The 15,793-nt window shown below is 52.0% G+C and overlaps 3 protein-coding genes across 9 annotated transcripts in view; 1 reads left to right on the top strand and 2 right to left on the bottom strand.

Annotated features, from left to right (window-relative positions):
* The window catches only part of GJC1 (gap junction protein gamma 1), a 37,741-nt gene extending 36,344 nt beyond the window's left edge, over positions 1–1,397 (bottom strand). For 3 of the 6 annotated variants that reach the window (XM_087854314.1, XM_045814163.2, XM_045814159.2), the window contains exon 1: positions 506–696. The gene's annotated coding sequence lies outside the window, so the exon portion shown is untranslated. Of the gene's footprint in view, positions 1–10; positions 198–505; positions 697–1,067 lie in introns of those variants that run through there. The other 3 variants (XM_087854313.1, XM_045814160.2, XM_045814161.2) reach the window with 2 other exon arrangements.
* Positions 1,398–8,807: 7,410 nt separating this feature from the next.
* HIGD1B (HIG1 hypoxia inducible domain family member 1B) lies at positions 8,808–11,626 on the top strand. Of its 2 annotated transcripts, none has more exons than XM_045814040.2 (4): positions 8,808–9,039; positions 9,895–10,045; positions 10,648–10,782; positions 11,406–11,626. In XM_045814040.2, exons 2-4 carry the CDS (start codon positions 9,946–9,948, stop codon positions 11,468–11,470), a joined length of 300 nt encoding a protein of 99 aa, XP_045669996.1. In that variant the 5' UTR covers positions 8,808–9,039; positions 9,895–9,945; the 3' UTR covers positions 11,471–11,626. The 2 variants fall into 2 exon arrangements, with proteins under 2 accessions (XP_045669996.1, XP_045669995.1); XM_045814039.2 differs by lacking the exon at positions 8,808–9,039 and adding an exon at positions 9,419–9,805.
* A 361-nt stretch (positions 11,627–11,987) lies between these two features.
* Positions 11,988–15,793, bottom strand: part of EFTUD2 (elongation factor Tu GTP binding domain containing 2) — a 40,536-nt gene continuing 36,730 nt past the window's right edge. Inside the window, exons 21-28 of the mRNA XM_045814038.2 lie at positions 15,260–15,346; positions 14,947–15,073; positions 14,674–14,761; positions 13,921–14,039; positions 13,678–13,772; positions 13,029–13,182; positions 12,774–12,881; positions 11,988–12,450 (exon numbers count right to left, since the gene is read on the bottom strand). Coding sequence (XP_045669994.1) covers positions 12,355–12,450; positions 12,774–12,881; positions 13,029–13,182; positions 13,678–13,772; positions 13,921–14,039; positions 14,674–14,761; positions 14,947–15,073; positions 15,260–15,346 — 874 coding nt within the window. The 3' untranslated portion in view covers positions 11,988–12,354. The remainder of the gene's footprint in view (positions 12,451–12,773; positions 12,882–13,028; positions 13,183–13,677; positions 13,773–13,920; positions 14,040–14,673; positions 14,762–14,946; positions 15,074–15,259; positions 15,347–15,793) is intronic.

The following is a 15,793-nucleotide window of genomic DNA, read 5'->3' as shown; positions in this document are numbered from 1 at the left end:
TCAAACGAACCGCACGCCGCCCGGAGAGATGTCAGGGGCCGAGCTTCGGGAGACAAAGACCAGCCGGCGAAGCGCCCCGGCGGCGAGGGGCGGCCCCGGCGCGGCCCTGCGCCCCTAACCGCCCCGAGGAGTTGCGAGCACCTCCGAGCGCCGCCCAAGTGCGCGCCCGGGGTCCTCCGGGCTCCCCGCCCGCCCGGCGCGGCCGCCGCCGCCCGGACCCACCCCCGAGCCGTTTCCCTCCCAATTTGGGAACCGCGCGCCCAGGGACAAAGGGGGAGGGCACGCAGGGAGCAGCGGCGGGCCGCTGGTCAGACGCCCCTCCAGGATCGGCGGGAAGTCTCGGCAGCAGCCCCTCCCGCCCCCCCTGCCGCACTCTTCCCGTGACCCCGGTTCCCCGCGTCCCCCCCCCCGGCCCCTCCTCCAGCCTCCCCACAAGTTCTCCCGCCCCCCCACCCCGACCCCACCCCTTGCCCGCTCCTCAGCCAACCCCGCGGCCGCCCCTCACCGGGCGGCGTGTTCCCCCGGAGCCGCCTCCTCCGCCGGGCCTCGGCCCGTCCCGCCGGCCGCCGCCTCATGTGCCCCGCGTCGCCATCGCCTTCGCCTTCGCCGCCACCCGCGCCTCTCCTCCAACTCTCGCCGCCGCCGCCCTCTCCTCAGTCTCCAGCCGAGACCGAAGCCGCTCCCGCCGCCGCCTCCCGCTCCCGCCGCCCGGACCCGCGGGGAGGCGCCTGCGCACTACGCGCCGCGGTGGGGGCGGGGGCGTCCCGCCGCGGCCTGGGAGCAGGGGGCGCGCGGCACGTGGCGCTCGGGTGGGAGGGGGCGCCCCGGAGCGTGCGCGCGGCGGCGCGGGCGCCCAACTTTCTGCGGTCGGGCCCTCGCGCGCTCCCGGGCGGTCCCGGGGGCGCCGAGCGTGTAGGTGCCACCAGCGTGGAGTCTGGACCTGGGTGGGCGCGGACCTCCCCCCGGGACAGTTCATTCCTCCGGCTTGGTTCTCGGGACAGCAGTCCCCCGCGGCCAGTGCCTCACTTTGGGCGGGCTACTAACGGCGCGGTGAGGACACGCCTTACCTGAGCATCCTAGGTCGGTCCTACGAGCCTCGGAGTTGTCTTCTGTGCGCTCCGCCGAGGCCTGGGTCCAGTGTGACACATCAGGATGCTGACGCCCCGTTCTAGGTTCTGCTCCCACTGGCCCTCGTCGGGTTAATTATCCTAGCTCCTTTGAGTCTTGGCTTTTAGTGGCGTTCTAGATACTTTTGAGGTCCTGGACTTCTCAGATTAGCAAGACCCTAATAGGCCATTTCCTCTTAACCCCTTGCATCCCAGCAGGATCCCATCCGAAGGACTTTCTGAAGAATTTGTATGCATGGAAGCTCCGGCCTTAAACTGCCTCGCTTTGAAGGAATCTGGAAACTCCTCAAATGCTTTAAGTACAGTGAGTCCGTGCATAACAACGGAAGGCGTCCTGAGGAGATGGGAGAGTACTTTGTAGTGTTTAACAACTCCTGTACTCCTGAATTATCTTATTTGACCATCACTATACAAAAGGATGGGCTTCCATTTTCCCTTTTGACCACAGAGGAAATTAAGCTCTAACAAATGAGGTGACTTGCTACAGGTCAAACTCTCCCACCCCTAACTCCAGGCCGGAACTAAGTGGCTAGTCCAGAGGGCTGGCCATCTGGCCCACTGACAAAAGTTTTGTTTGGCCACTAGGATGTTTTCTAAAAGTATGAATTATTTGCCAAATTTTAAAATCCAGATTTTTGGCTTCTCTCTAAGTGCTGGGGGGAAAAATTGCTCCCTTTGAGGCTCTAGTTTCACCGGGTGGCTACTTCTGAGTAATAGCTGTTTATGCAGGGTAGGCACTGTTCCCACTTAGCTGCTTGAATCATTTTCTTTATCTGCTTGGCCACTGTATTTAAGTTCTCCTCCCCCCTCCCCCCACTGAACTCGCCATGCCCCAGTTGTCCCCAACCCTCTTCCTTATCACATTACCTCTCTACAAATGTATTTAAAACGACAAGTGTGAGGACCTTGTAAATATATGAAAATACAATAAAGAACATGTCAAACTAAAATAACACAGGAGACAACATCACTATATATGCTGATTAAAACATTAAAACTAACATCCTGCGTGCAACTCTCTATTGGTACAAGTTGCCTTGGAAAAATGGCAATATCTACTGAAGCTAAACCTATGCGTACACTGTGACTGTAATTTCATGGAAATTCCACAGCAATGTGTAGAGATGCACACGAACTACATGGGTTAATGTGTTCACAGCAGCATTATTTGTTAGAGCCAAAAAACTGGAAACCCTCCCCCAAATGTCCAACAACTGTAGAAGGGATAGGTGAAATGTTGTAGTCACACAATGCTACCTTATGCAGCAATGAGAAGGAACAATCTATAATTACAAGATAGATGAATCTCACAAAACTTTCCCTTCATATGAAGTTCAAAAACAGGCTAAAATGTCCTGTGCTGTTAGGAATAAGGATAGTGGTTACCTAGGGGTCAGGTTAGTTACGGGGAGCATGAGGGGGCTTCTGGGGGACTGGTCCTGTTCTATTCTTGATCTGGAGGATGAGTACACAAGTGTGTTTGGTTACCACATCTGAGCCCTACGCTTTCGATAGTGCACTTTTGTGCAGCATATTCAGATTTCTGGGTGGCTCAGTTGGTTGGCTGACTCTGTTTCTGCTCAGGTCACGATATCAGGGTTGTGGAATAGAGCTCTGCGTCAGGCTCTGCGCTGGGCAGGGAGTCTGCTTGAGATTTGCTCCCTCTGCCCCTTGTGGCGCACCGTCTCTCACCAACATAGATCTTAAAAAAAAAAAAAGCTTTTAAAGTGGTGTCAGGGGCGCCTGGCTGGCTCAGTCGTTAAGCCTCTCCCTTCAGCTCAAGGCGTGATCCCGGTGCTCTGGGATCGAGCCCCACATCAGGCTCCTCCACTGGGAGCCTGCTTCTCCCTCTCGCACTCCCACTCCCCCTGCTTGTGTTCCCTCTCTCGCTGGCTGTCTCTCTGTCAAATAAATAAATAAAACCTTAAAAAAAAAATAAAGTGGTGTCAAAACATTTGATTATATATGTATATATTGTATATTAATAATACATATTAAATGTTCATTAGGTATTATTTTCCTATAAGTTCATGGATGAAACTGCTGAGGAAGGCTTCCTATCTTTTAGCATTGCCCGTTCCTCATGGAGATTGGGAGCAGCACATTTTCTATATTTGTTACCTTACTACTAAGCCAGTAGCCGCCCCCCCATCTTTTCTTCCATCTTTTAAAGATGGAAATAATGAGGGGCACTTGGGTGGCTCAGTTGGTTAAGTGTCTGCCTTCAGCTCAGGTCATGATCCCGGAGTCCTGGGATTCTGGGATCAAGCCCCAAGTCAGGCTCCCTGCTCAGCGGGAGAGTCTGCTTCTCCCCTTCCCTATGCCCCCCCCCATGCTCTCTCTCTCATTCTCTCTCAAATAAATAAATGAAATCTTAAAAAAAAAAAAAGATGGAAATAATAAGACCCATGGAAGCTAAACTGTTTTACCTGCAGGTAGTTTAAAAAAAACAAACCAGAAATATAACTCTTCTTTTATCACCTTGCCAGCTAGTGTCATCTTTTAATCTAGTTGTAGGTGGTAAACTGAAGCCAGAAACCTAAGCCAGAGGATCTCTGATCCAGGCAGTCACCAGTGATGTAGGAAAGATGTTAGGGTTCAAAGCCGGCAGCCAAGAAAGAATTCTTTTTCTTTTTTTTAAGATGTCATTTATTGATTAGAGAGAAATCATGAGCAGGGGGGAGGGGCACAGGGAGAAGCAGACTCCCTGCTGAGTGGAGAGTCCTACCTGGGACTTGATCCCAGCACCCTAGGATTATGACTCGAGCTGAGGGCAGATGCTTAACCCACTGAACCACCCAGGCGCCACAAGGAAGAATTCTTGAGATGTCTTTGGTGCAAAAAGGTGGTTTTATTAAAGCACGGGGCTGGGACCTGCGGGCACAAAGAGCCACGCTGGGGTTGTAAGGAGCAATTGATGATATGCTTGGAGTTGGAGGTAAGGGAAAAGGGAGGTTTTCAGAAGAACTTTCATATGCTAAAGAGGACCTAAGAGATACTGGAGGCCTTGCTATTGTCAAGTTAAGGTTGTTTTTCCCTCTAGCAAGGTATTAACATTAAGATAGTTGGGGGGGGGGGGGACAAAAAGTTGGGAGCTTCCAGGAGAAACATCATATCCTCAAGTATTGGTCAATGGGCAGCAGGTTATAAGGACATTTAATTTTATCTACATTTCCTTCTGGAAGCTAGGTTATTGATAAGAATGCTTTTTTTCTTGTAAATCACTAAGACATTTGTAAACTGAGGGAGACTCCTGTCTTGCAGGAGAGTAATCTTTATAAGTTAACCATTTGTTTTTCATTCCCTTAGCTTTAGGGCTGAGGAATGTCACATACATCCCGCCTGGGGGGGAGGGGGTTGTCGGGCGTCACCTTGCGCTTTGTCCTCAGCTTGCCTGCTGCTCCCTCATCAACCAGGATCTGGAGCAAACCAGGACAACCGCTAGAATGTGAGTTCCCTGAAGTCAGGACCACTGCCTCTCAGCTTTAGAGCAAAGCACAGCACATAGTAGGTGCTTAGCAAGTCCATGCCGAGTGAATGAGTGACTGAGAGCTAGCCAGGGCTAGCACAAAGAGACAGGCTACCCGAGGGAAGGAACAAAAAAGCCCCAGGCTTCAAACAGGGAAGGGTCTGGTTCCCAAGCCTCTGGCAGAGAGTGGTGGAGGCGGGTGCTGTGAGAACCGCATCCCTTTTTATTCACATGGGGCCCAGGCAGGAAAGGATCAAAACCCAGTTTGAGAACTTGAGAGTCACCCTGGGGCTCTGTGGTTTGGGAACTGCAGGGTCAACTTGGAAGACTCCAGTGTGTCACTATTTCCATTACACATTTTCCAGGGTCCCCACTTGGCTGATAGAGTGGATTGTTGTGTCCTGGGGGATGGGAGCAAAGGCTCAGAGAGGTAGGATTTTTGGAAAGCTCCCCGTTGGCAACAGGAAGCCCTGCGGGCCCTAGACGGGCTGGATAGCCTGGATAGCGAGGAAGCTTTTTGTTAAAGCAGCTCTTGATTGCATGTGCTAATGGGGAGGCGGGTATTAGTAGCACACCCCTTGCCCCAGAACCCCCCCCCCCCGAAGTTTCAGTTGACCTGTGGGACACATTATACTGTTTCTCCCTGTCACAGGGATGGCGGGTGAGACAGACTTTTTGTTGTCGAAAAATTTTTTGAATATGTTATAACAAGTAGTATAAGAAGGAACAGTAAGATGACCCCCACCAGTGCTTCCCTGAGCCCAGTTAGCAGTTCCTGTGTATTAATGCCTAATTTTAAATTAAGGTCAGTTTACTTGCAAATGAGGGATAGGAGAAGTGTGTGCAGGAGATGGGGGTGAGGAGAAGCATTTGGGAGAGGACCCGTTCTGGTACCACCCACCAGGGAAGGACTTTTGGAAGCACCTAGAACGCAGTGTGCTGGCTCAGGAACTACCCTGCTTTCGTGAGAAGCAGTGCGGTAGGTGCAGTCTTTGAATTTCTGGAAGTTCTCTCTGCCCAGCTGTTTGTACTTGTTTACTCATTTCTACAGTGGTGTGAGAATGGGATGGTGAAATGCACATGAAGTCCCATTATTACTTGTGATGTTAATTTTCCACTGTAATCTGGTCTATAGTGGTTAACATTATTGGTTGGATAGCTCCGCCATTTCCTTGCTGTGCAGTCTGGCTGTTACTTAACCTTTCTGAGCATGGTTTCCTCATCTGTAAAATGGGGATAAAGAGATCCATCTGTTGGAGCTGTTGTGAGGAGTAAATAAAATATGTGAAGTGCCTAAACCTTGTGGGCTCCAAAGCCATTAGTCCCCTCCCACGGTGCTCATTAGAGGAAGCCAGGTAGTTTGGGTATTCAAAAGCACCCAACACAGGGATCTCAGCAAAACATTTCACATCTCTGGCACATCCATTCATCATCTGAGACAGGTGTGTCTCAATACACAGCTCAAAATTGGTCCTTCACCAAGACGTGATCCTACCTCGTCAGCATTACTACAGTTGGATGCAGCCTTCCAATCGCTACCATCCACGCCCTCTTAGAAGCTTTTTAAATATATGAGTAGTCTCCCCAGAAAGACTGGTGGTAACAAAGGCGCTTTCCTGGCCCCAGGCCTGTGGCTTTCGGGGCTGTCCTTGGACAAATACTGCAAGGTCCTTTGAACTCACTGCCTGCTTTTAGGGGAGGGGATGTCTTACCCTCCCTACCCCAGGCACTTTCTACAGGCTGCCTCAGCCTCACCCTGTTATCTAGAAACTTCCACTGCCCCAGCCTTCTCCTGTTCCCCCACCCCTGGCACCTCAAGTCCCTGAGACACTACTATATATGGCCTAATGTCTTCTCTCCTGTGATTCCCCCAGCCCTTCAGCCTGGGTTCTCCCCATTCCACCCCCAATTCCAGCATCTTCAGTTCCTTGTCCAGTTTATTCCTCAGCATCCCCTCACTCACAGAACTCCTTAGCTCAAGGCAAGAGTTGCTGGCCCTCCTTTCCCTGCCTGGTCCCTCAGCTCCCTTGGGCTATACATAGCATGGCAATGCCTTAGCTCTGTAGCACTTCAAGCTCTAGCCACCCCCCTCCCAACACAATAGGGAGAACAAGCCTGAAGCTTCCAGTTAGGGTTGGGAAGGCTGAAAAAGAAAAGAATGTTGGAGGGGGACAAGAGCGTGCTGAATTGGGACCACTCGGAACGTGGTGTGCTTTCCATCTGTTGTCAGGGACTTTCCGCTTCTGCCCCAGCCTGCTCCCCGTTTCCTGACACTTGCTCGTTCGGGAGGAAGAGGAGCAGGCCGTGTGCGGGGGAATTCTAACAATCATCTTACTTGACTCTTACAACGACCCTATGGGTAGATGGACACCTCCATTTTACAGGTGATGTCATAGACTCAAAAGACATTGAGTGGCAAAAGACTGAGTATTCAGAGAGTGGTCATTCAAGCAGCTAACTGACCTCATGTCTGCCTGTGGCCTGTGCTCCGGATGCATTAAGTCTGTCTGCATCCCTCAATTAGACCCTTCTAAATTAGAATTTGTATGAGTGTGACATGACCTGGAAGGAAAAAAGGTTTACTAAGTCAATTACTAATGTAGAAATGCTTCAATAGAAATAATTATTGAAGACTTGGCATAGTAACAAAAATGTTATCATAATTTATCTTAGCTGTTTAACTGAAGCGGTACTCTGCAGAAATCTGTTCCTTGAAGTTTTAGTGTGTTTTCAGAAGTAAAAAGCAATTTTATTTCTTCTATTTCAAGACTTTCCCTCCAGTTTACAATCCTTCTCCCATTAGTCCAGAGCAGTGAGATTTGATTTTAGGACCAGTTATTAGTCCTTCTTTTTTCTGTCACTTTCTGTGACCTGGAGCAAGACATTTAACCCAAGCCTCAGTTTTTCATCTGTGAAATGGGAATAATTGTACCTACCTTACAGAGTTGTGAGGATTAAATAAAATAACCTCTTTAAAGCAGTTAGCACGTTTCTTGCCCCACAGGTGCTTAGAAAATCATAGCAACTATGTGTCTTATTCCTTTTTCAATCCAGGGCTGAGATGCTATCGGAGCATCAACAGAAGGGAGAACCTCTCAAGGAAGTTGAACTTCCCTCTCCACAGCTTGGCCCCTGTTCTCCAAAGGGCTTGGAGTTGATGCTGATTCTTGCTCTGTCTCATCCAGGCATTGCCATCGCCCTGCCTCTGGCCCAGACCATCCATCTCTTGAGAATTCAGGCCACCACTGGGACCAGGGGAGGCAGCCTGGGAGAGTGTGTGTGAATGACTGGGAGGAGAGTTCCCATGGACGCTGGGGATATGTGAAGGCCCTGGGGAGCTACTGTGACCCTGGGTCTTTTCCTAGAGCAGTGAGTGCTGGGGAGAGAGAAGAAAGACTTCAGCTGGACAGATTTCCAGTGTTTGAAAAGCCCCTTTGGGACAAGACACGTGGGGCTGAGGATCTAGGGAAGGAACAAAGGCCTGGGGTGGAGTGGGACTCTCCATGGTGTACTCCAATCTTTTTCCACTTGCTTATTAGCAAGAAGGTTCTTTCCTCTTCTCTGAATCCGGGGTGCCACAATTGCTTAGCATTCCTGAGCTTCGGCCTCGATGGACAGGGTTTCTGCCTGGCCGGTCTGTGGAAAGCTGGCTACAAGTACAAACTCTGGAGCCAGTCAGTCCTAGATTCAGATCGTGACGCTGCCCTTCACTAGCTGTGCACCCTTGCATAAGTCATTTAGCCTCTCGGAAGCTCAGTTCCCAGTCTGAACAACTACTTACTGTATAGAACTGAAAGGCCTGAAATGTAAATACCTCAAACAAAATAGGTGGTAACGCAGGTCAATTGTCATCTCTGTCCCCAGTGAGTGTGAGCGGGCATCCCCCCCCCCCCCCCCCCCGCAGGCAGTATAAAGAGCACTGGAGAGGTGAGGAAGTCCTAGTGGTTACAAACTGAATGAATCTCCTTGGTCCTGAAAGCATCCTTGAAAGGATCAAGACCACAATTGGAAATTGGGGCATTTTATTTACATCCCACATTGTTCGTGTTTGAAGCAGTATAGCTTGGGGGAGAACCAAGGACCTCTATCCTTTCTTGCCTCTGCATTTCCAGCTCAGTTCCCTGTAGCAAGTCCCTGTCCGATCCAGCCCCTTACATCCATGGGAATTAACAGACTGAATCTAGTTAAGGGCTCCCCGCCATCTGATCTTTCCTTACTTTCCAGTGCTTGCAGCTCTGGCCTGGAACTCAGCAAATGGGGGGTTAAGACTGATGCCCTGGCCTATCTCCTCCCCTCTCCGTTCCTGACTTCAAAGTCCCCATTAAAGCTTGCTTCCCTGACCCCACAGTGGCAGCTCCATCATCAGCTCCTGGCCTGTTCAAAACAGCAGATGCTGAGCCCTGGCCTGGCTGCTCGCTCTCTACTTTCTAGCCATCTCCTAGGGTAAGCACCAGCATGCTGAGAACCTGTGGGGCCGACAGTCCTTGCTCCCCCAGGAGAGAAGAGACAACCAGGAATAGAGGTCACCGCACACAGGGAGTCTGTCGCATGGTTAGACCTAGAAGGCACCCTGCAGGCAGAAGCCCTGGTCTGTGGACCTGGACTCTGGGACTCCGTCTAGTTTGTGATCAGAGCAGATGTTTATGGGGGTTAGCAAGTAGAGCAACAGGGATCACCTGCCCAGGGAGGGAGGCAGGGGTTTGGCAATGGCAAAGAACCTGGCAAGAGATGGAAATGGGAGCAGTTCAGGGACCAGAATTAGTTCCATTAGTACTAATGTCCAAAATCTATGCTAAATTATTCACAAATCAATGTCCAATCATTTTAATCTTTGGCTCTGGTGATTCAGTAACCAGTGCTGGAACACTGTCTGGGATGGCTCTGGCTCCCTGGGGCCAGATCCTGTTCTGTAGCTCCCTCAGGAACAATTGTCACAGATTCAAGGCCAGTGGGGGTCCCAAGGCTCAAAGCCTGTTCCTCCCACCCTCATCTGTGGATTTTTCCAGCTGCTTTTTTTCTTGACCCAAGGATCACATAGGAATACAGATGGAAGTGGGGGGTGGGTAGAAGCAGAGAAAACAGTGAAGTCAGAATGAGCTGGGGAAGAGGCAAATGTTATGAAGAGGTGGGAGAAATGGCACTAGTGGTCCAGCCATCCGAGGCGGGACACTTGGGACATCTTTTCAAGTAGCGGCTGTGTTGGGGCATGGTAAGAGAGGGTCTTAGCTGGCAACTCCCTCCTTTCTCCCCCAGATTGAGGAGAATCAGGAGTTCTTATTGTGGGGTGCCTCTTTCTAGGACTGGGCTGAAGCCTCAGAGCCCCAGCTGCTAACACCTGGGGCCAGGATCATGTCTGCTAACAAAGGCTGGTGGGTACCACCCGAGGGCGAAGACAGCGTGTCTCAGAAGTTCCTGAGGAAGACCAGGGAGTCTCCACTGGTGCCTGCAGGTGAGTAGGAAATTAAGGAATGAGGGCGAGGAGGGGCCTTCCTCAGAGAACAGGTCTACTTTTTTCAAATGAAGCAGAGAACTCAAGTGTCGTACCCACTGAGCAGTCAACAGCTAGGAAAGGAGTGAACCAGCAGCAAAGGGACGAAGGGACATGCCTGACAATGAAATGAGGGAGTCTGGATGGGTGGAGGTGGTGGCCAACTGAGGGCTTGGGGTCTGGGGAAACGTGGGGCATCAACAGCAGCGTCAGGAAAGGAAGGAGCAGTTTGGGATCTCCAGGGCTTCCTTCTTCAAGGTGTTGGGAGAGTAGGAAAGTAGTTGTGGGAGCCCACAGCAGTTGAGGGGCCTGAGCAGAGCCATGGGGGTAGGGGGGTTCAGGATGGGCCATCTGTACATACAGGAGGGCTCATTGGAGAGAGGCAGCCACTTTGAAAATGGAAGTTCAATATTCTGATGATGGTCCCCCTGTCCCACCACGAAGTGCAGGAAAGCAGGGGTTTATCCAGGTGCCCAGGCTACCTAGTGGGGGGAGGTCCTCTCTCATGAGGAGAGCCATGTGACTGATGACTGAGGCCCAGCGGTCACGTTCTCTGCCTACAGGCTTAGGAGGCTGCCTAGCAGTGGCAGCCTACCGGATTTATCGGCTGAAGGCCCGTGGTTCCACCAAGATGTCCATACACCTGATTCACACCCGAGTGGCGGCACAGGCCTGTGCTGTGGGTGCGGTCATGCTAGGTGAGTGGCTGCCGGCGTCCCAGGAGAATCAGAACAGAGCTGATTAGGCAAAATCTGGCTGTGAGTCCTGACAGTTAAGGGATTGTGATTTTAGTCCCTGTTCCCTACACTAGTCTCCACAGCAAGTCTTGGGTGAAGCCCTCAAACCAAGCCACTTTCAGGGTTCCCTGTTTTATCTCCTGTCCCAGGGCTTGTGGGGATGGTGCACAGTTGGCTTTGTGACAGTTTGTCCTAGAGGTGAGAAAAATCACACAGCAGAACACACACTGAACTTCTCCTCCTCTCTGGGTCAAGAGACAGATAGCTACTGACTAGCTGTGTGACAGCAAATCCCGTTCTCTGAGCCTCAGTTTCCCCGTGTGCAACACAGTGATAAGCACCCTGGCTTGCCGACCTCGCAGGCTGCTGTGAGGTTTCTCAGACAGGTAATCGATGTGGATGAGCTTGTGAACTGGCAGCAGGGTGTTTCCCTAGGCCGTGCAGCAGCTGCTGAGACCCAGAGCAAAAAGATGAGCAAGGAAGCTGGGCTCTCAGGGGAACGGCTGCAGTCAGACTCCTGGGAGAACCAGAGGATGGGTGCAGGGCTCCGTGCTATGGGATGTTTTCCCCTCTCCTTCCTACAGGTGCCGTGTACACAATGTACAGAGACTACGTCAAGAGGACAGCACAGAATCCCGGGGAGAAGTAGGACTCCTATAGGGCCTGGGGCCGCCAGAGCCTCTTCCATCAATCCCTGGTACGTTCCTAATAAAGCAGTTTTGAGGAAAATCAAGTCTCTTCTTCACATGGGGGATAGCAGAGTAAGGGACTGGTAGTGGCTGGTGTGTGTGTGGTTTAGAGAAAGGGCTAGAAATCAGAGTTCTGGCCCCCAGCTCCAGGGCCAGGGAGATTCTCCAGGGGCAATGGCCTCCGGTCCCAGAAGCCTAACACCTCCCAAGCCAGCCCACATCCCACCCAGAAGAAGCAGAGTAGAGAGGTGGGGGGGGGGGCAGAGGCAAGAAAGTGGCCTCAACGTTAACGGGGACACTGAATTGAGAGTTGGGGATGCCTCCCATCACAGGCTGCTGCCCTGGGGACCCAGGCAGGAAGACTGCAGCTGGGAGAAGAGACATAGGAGACGACATATATTCAGAACCCAGGGGCCAGTGTCAGACTGTGCTGGAGGGAAGGGGATAGGGGAGGGATGAAAGGAACAGAGCAAGGCAGAGGTCAGAATGTTCTGTTCACTTAAAAACCATGTCTAAGGTCAAACTTGTAAAAAAAAAAAATTCCATGTAAATCCTGAAGACAGGGCCCCTTGGGGTTAAACACTTCGTCCCCTTTTCCTTCTCTGAGTCCAAGCTCCACTCTGTTCCCTGGGAATGGAGCCAGGCAGAGGCTGCAGAGGAACCAGGGGGCCAAATACCCCTCCCTTGCTGGGATTCTGGGTCGGAAGGTTTGGGGTTGTTAAAAATGGCCGCAGCAACTCTCAGACGCTCTCTGACAACATGGAGTCTGGGTCACACCAGGTCCCAGCTTCAAGTCCAGGATACAGCCCGCTGCAGGGAGCAGGGATGCCGGGAGTCCCGGCACTCACATGGGGTAATTGAGCACAACATCCTGCTTGGCAAGCTCCAGCAACATGGGATCATCGAAGAACTTGCTGATGCTTACATCCTCACTCAGGCCCTGCAAAGAGTGGGGGTGATACAGGAAAAAGCCCTATGTGGTGACCAACAGAGTTGAAGGCCGTCCGAGACCTGTGCTGGAAGGGGAGGTTGGCGGGGGTGGGACTCTGGCCCAGCTATTTCAGGAATCGCCACTGAGGAGAAGGTGCTCCCTTCCCAGCCAGACTGGGCCCCTGAGGCCTGTACAGACTGCGCCTCCCTGCACTGTGCAGGGAACTGCTCTGTCTTGGGAGAAAGGTCCCAAAGGAAGAAATGGAAAGAGATCCAACTGCTGCCAAGAGCCCTGGGGACTGAGGGTTGGCCATGGGCCTGAGGGATGCCTACCTTCCTGCGACGAGTTTTGATCATGAATTCCCGGGCCAGGTGAGGAGCAGGCTGTGGCTCCAGTGGGCGGATGACAATGCTCTTGTCAAGAGGATCACCAGGTACAATCTGAAAGGTCAAGTGGTTTCAGATGCTCTAGGACTCTTCTCTAGGATGTTGGAAATCTCACTTGGGGCTCGGAAGGGGAACACGCCAGAGGGGACTGGCCTTGAACAGGCGGGAGGCCACACTGGCCAGCCTGCACCATTTTCTCACCTGCCAATGGTGGAAGACAGACAAGGAAAAGGCCTGCCCTTGGGTATGAGTCCGCAGATCAGTCTCAAAGCCAAAAGAATCAATGGCGGGGATGAAAGCTTTGATGGTGTAGAGAGGGGAGCCTGGGATGGGTGCATCCTGAGTCACATGCCCCCTGTGACAGAAAAACAAAGGCTGAGTCCCTTGTCCTACAGAGACCAAAAGCAGAGAAAGAATCTGGCCCCAAATGTACCACAACACAGAGTTACCATCAAAGAAAGAATAACCACAATCGTGCTATAGTGGGCGGAAAAGCCTTGGGGTCCTCCGTGTCCTTTCCTGTGGCCACCAAAGGGCAGTGACCCCTGGCAAGAGTGGAAACACTGAGGAAACAAGATCCTATATAGACATTTCCCCCAATGACACATCTCAGTACTTCCCCCAAGGGCTAAGGAGAGAGGGCCCAAGAAGGAATCTCAAAATTTTTATCTGCAGTAACGCTGGGGATTGTCTCAAATCTTTCCTCCTTCCTTCTGAAAAACCAGCTCAGTAGGTTTTTAGGAGCAGACACTGTGTAGGAGGCCCGTCTCCTTCCCCACGGGAGCCCAGCTACTTCTTGCCGTGCGCCTGCTGTCTGCACCCTCCCTAGCATGCCGTGCTGGCGGCTCACCTGCGCCTGGCCAGCACGGTGTACACAGCAGACACGCAATCCGCAGGGGCTTGCACCTCCACGAAGTAGTAAGGCTCCATCAGACGAGGAGTGGCCTGCAATGGGGCAAGAAGAAAGGCTTCCTCAACTTGGGGAAGGCTGAGGATGGAGGACCTGGGTAAAGAAAAGGGACTGTAGTCTTGATGCCCCCAAAGCTTAGACCTCCACTCAACGCCCTGGAGCAGGCCAGCCCCACCCACTTACCATGAGGAAGGCAGAATAGACGACTCTCCTTGCCGTGGGGATGATTTGGCCCCCGCCCCGGTGCAGGGGCTCTTGGGCAACCACTGCATCCAGGATCTTAAACTTGACATTTCGAATCACTGAAACGGAGATGGGGAGCTGCTGAGCGAGGAGCAGCTGCGGCGCTAGTCAAGGGCCCAAGGGCAGGGAAGCAAGGAGCCTCTAGCAGCATGGCAGCGGTCTTGAGGCCACAAAAGATATGGCACAAAATCACCCTGCAGATGGGGTTCTGATAGGATACCAAGGCCTACAGCAGAGGACAGAAGTTAAACACACATTCTTCGTGTTTGTTTCAGGTCATGCTCAGGCATCGTAAAGTCTTCTTGGAAGTTGATGTGCTTTTCTTGCAAATATTTAATTATTTCTGGATGTAGAATAAGTTCTAGGAATCGCACATTTCTTCCCACTAAATCCGGTCCTGTTCTATAAACCACTCTGATCCCACCTCCCTCCTGATACCTCTCCTCGAACATATTCCTTCTCGACTTAGCAGCGAATGTCAGCCTAGAAATAACTTCATTTCCAGGATGTCCCAAGCAATAGCACTAGGACAGGGAGGGAGGAGAGGAGAGGACACTGCCCCAGGACAGGGGATGGCCCCATGTGCCCCGAGCTGCTTCTCCTGCCAGGGCCCACAGATGAGCCTAGCCCACCTTGTGTCCAGGCATGATGACCCTAGAGGGTGGGGGAGGCCAAGGCATGGGTGGAACTTACGCTCATCACAGAGGGGCCCCTCCCGGGTTCCCCACTGGAAACCTTGAACGATGCTGTCCTTCACTGAGCCAAGAAGAGCCTTGTCCACCTACACGGAATATGAGGGCACATGTGAACAGTGACCCTGGCAACAACCCGAGTTTAGAGGGAGGAGAAGGTAGACATACTGGAAAGAAGCCACAAAATACTTTGGGGAAAAGAAGTACACTTTGTAGTTTCTTCCACTCAACAGCAAAGAAACCACCGCAATGGCTCCCCCTAGTTCTGCTGTACCTCAGAGGGCAGGGTATCATCCACCAGGATGTTGGGGCCTGTGGCGTCAGGGCCAAAAGCCCAGATGGAACGTGCAGCCAGCAGATCCCAATCGTACTTGGTCTGGAAGAATTCTCCCAGTTTCTTCCTGGGGGGAGGGAAGGAGGAGACAATGGAGGTATCCGGCAGCCCTGCGATTACTGCCTGCTGTGGTCACAGATCCTGCCTTCCCGGAGGACAGTTTGCTTCCCCGGACAGGTGGCATTAGAGACCAAGAGGGCAGGCTGTGGTGCCTCGTCTCCTTCCAGCCTTGGAACCACAGCCATGTTCTCACCTGTTCCACGTGATCTGGACCACCTCGTTCTCTATGTCCTCGGCGAGGCCCTTCTCAAGTGGCTCAGCAATCATGGTGATCTTGTTCCTAGAAAGAAAGGAAATGGGTAGTGATGAAGAGAGCAGGACTCACAAAAGGGGCATTCCTAAGAAAAGGCCGGCGAGGCAGTGACGTCAGTAAAAGCCAGCGAGCCAGAATACAGCAAAAAAGGGTTCATCTTCTGTCTTCTTTCATTCAAATCTACCACTCTTTAAAAAAGTGAGGTCTCGGGCCGCCTGGCTGACTCATTCAGTGGAGTATGCGGCTACTGTTCTCAGGGTAGTGAAGTCGAGCCTCACGTCGGGTATAGAAATGATTTAAAAATAGAATCTTAAAAAAACAAAAAACAGTGGAGCTGCTGCTAGGGCAAAATTTTAAGATGATCAGATTATATAGAAAGAAGTGGCAATGAGGACACTCATTCTTGGGGGACCTCCGGCAAAGAATCCCACAGCATCGTGTCTATAGGCTTAAGGGATGAGAGCGCTGGGCTAA

This window comes from Ursus americanus, chromosome 23 (assembly GCF_024610735.1).
Source record: "Ursus americanus isolate L20-20 chromosome 23, mUrsAme1.1.p, whole genome shotgun sequence".
NCBI lineage: Eukaryota > Metazoa > Chordata > Mammalia > Carnivora > Ursidae > Ursus > Ursus americanus.
This window is presented reverse-complemented; position numbering and strand designations above follow the sequence as displayed.

Excerpts from the sequence above, each read along its gene's own strand:
- HIGD1B (XM_045814039.2), top strand. Across the intron at positions 10,046-10,647 it reads GTCTCCACTGGTGCCTGCAG|GCTTAGGAGGCTGCCTAGCA; the intron begins GTGAGTAGGAAA and ends CTCTGCCTACAG. Across the intron at positions 10,783-11,405 it reads TGTGGGTGCGGTCATGCTAG|GTGCCGTGTACACAATGTAC; the intron begins GTGAGTGGCTGC and ends TCCTTCCTACAG.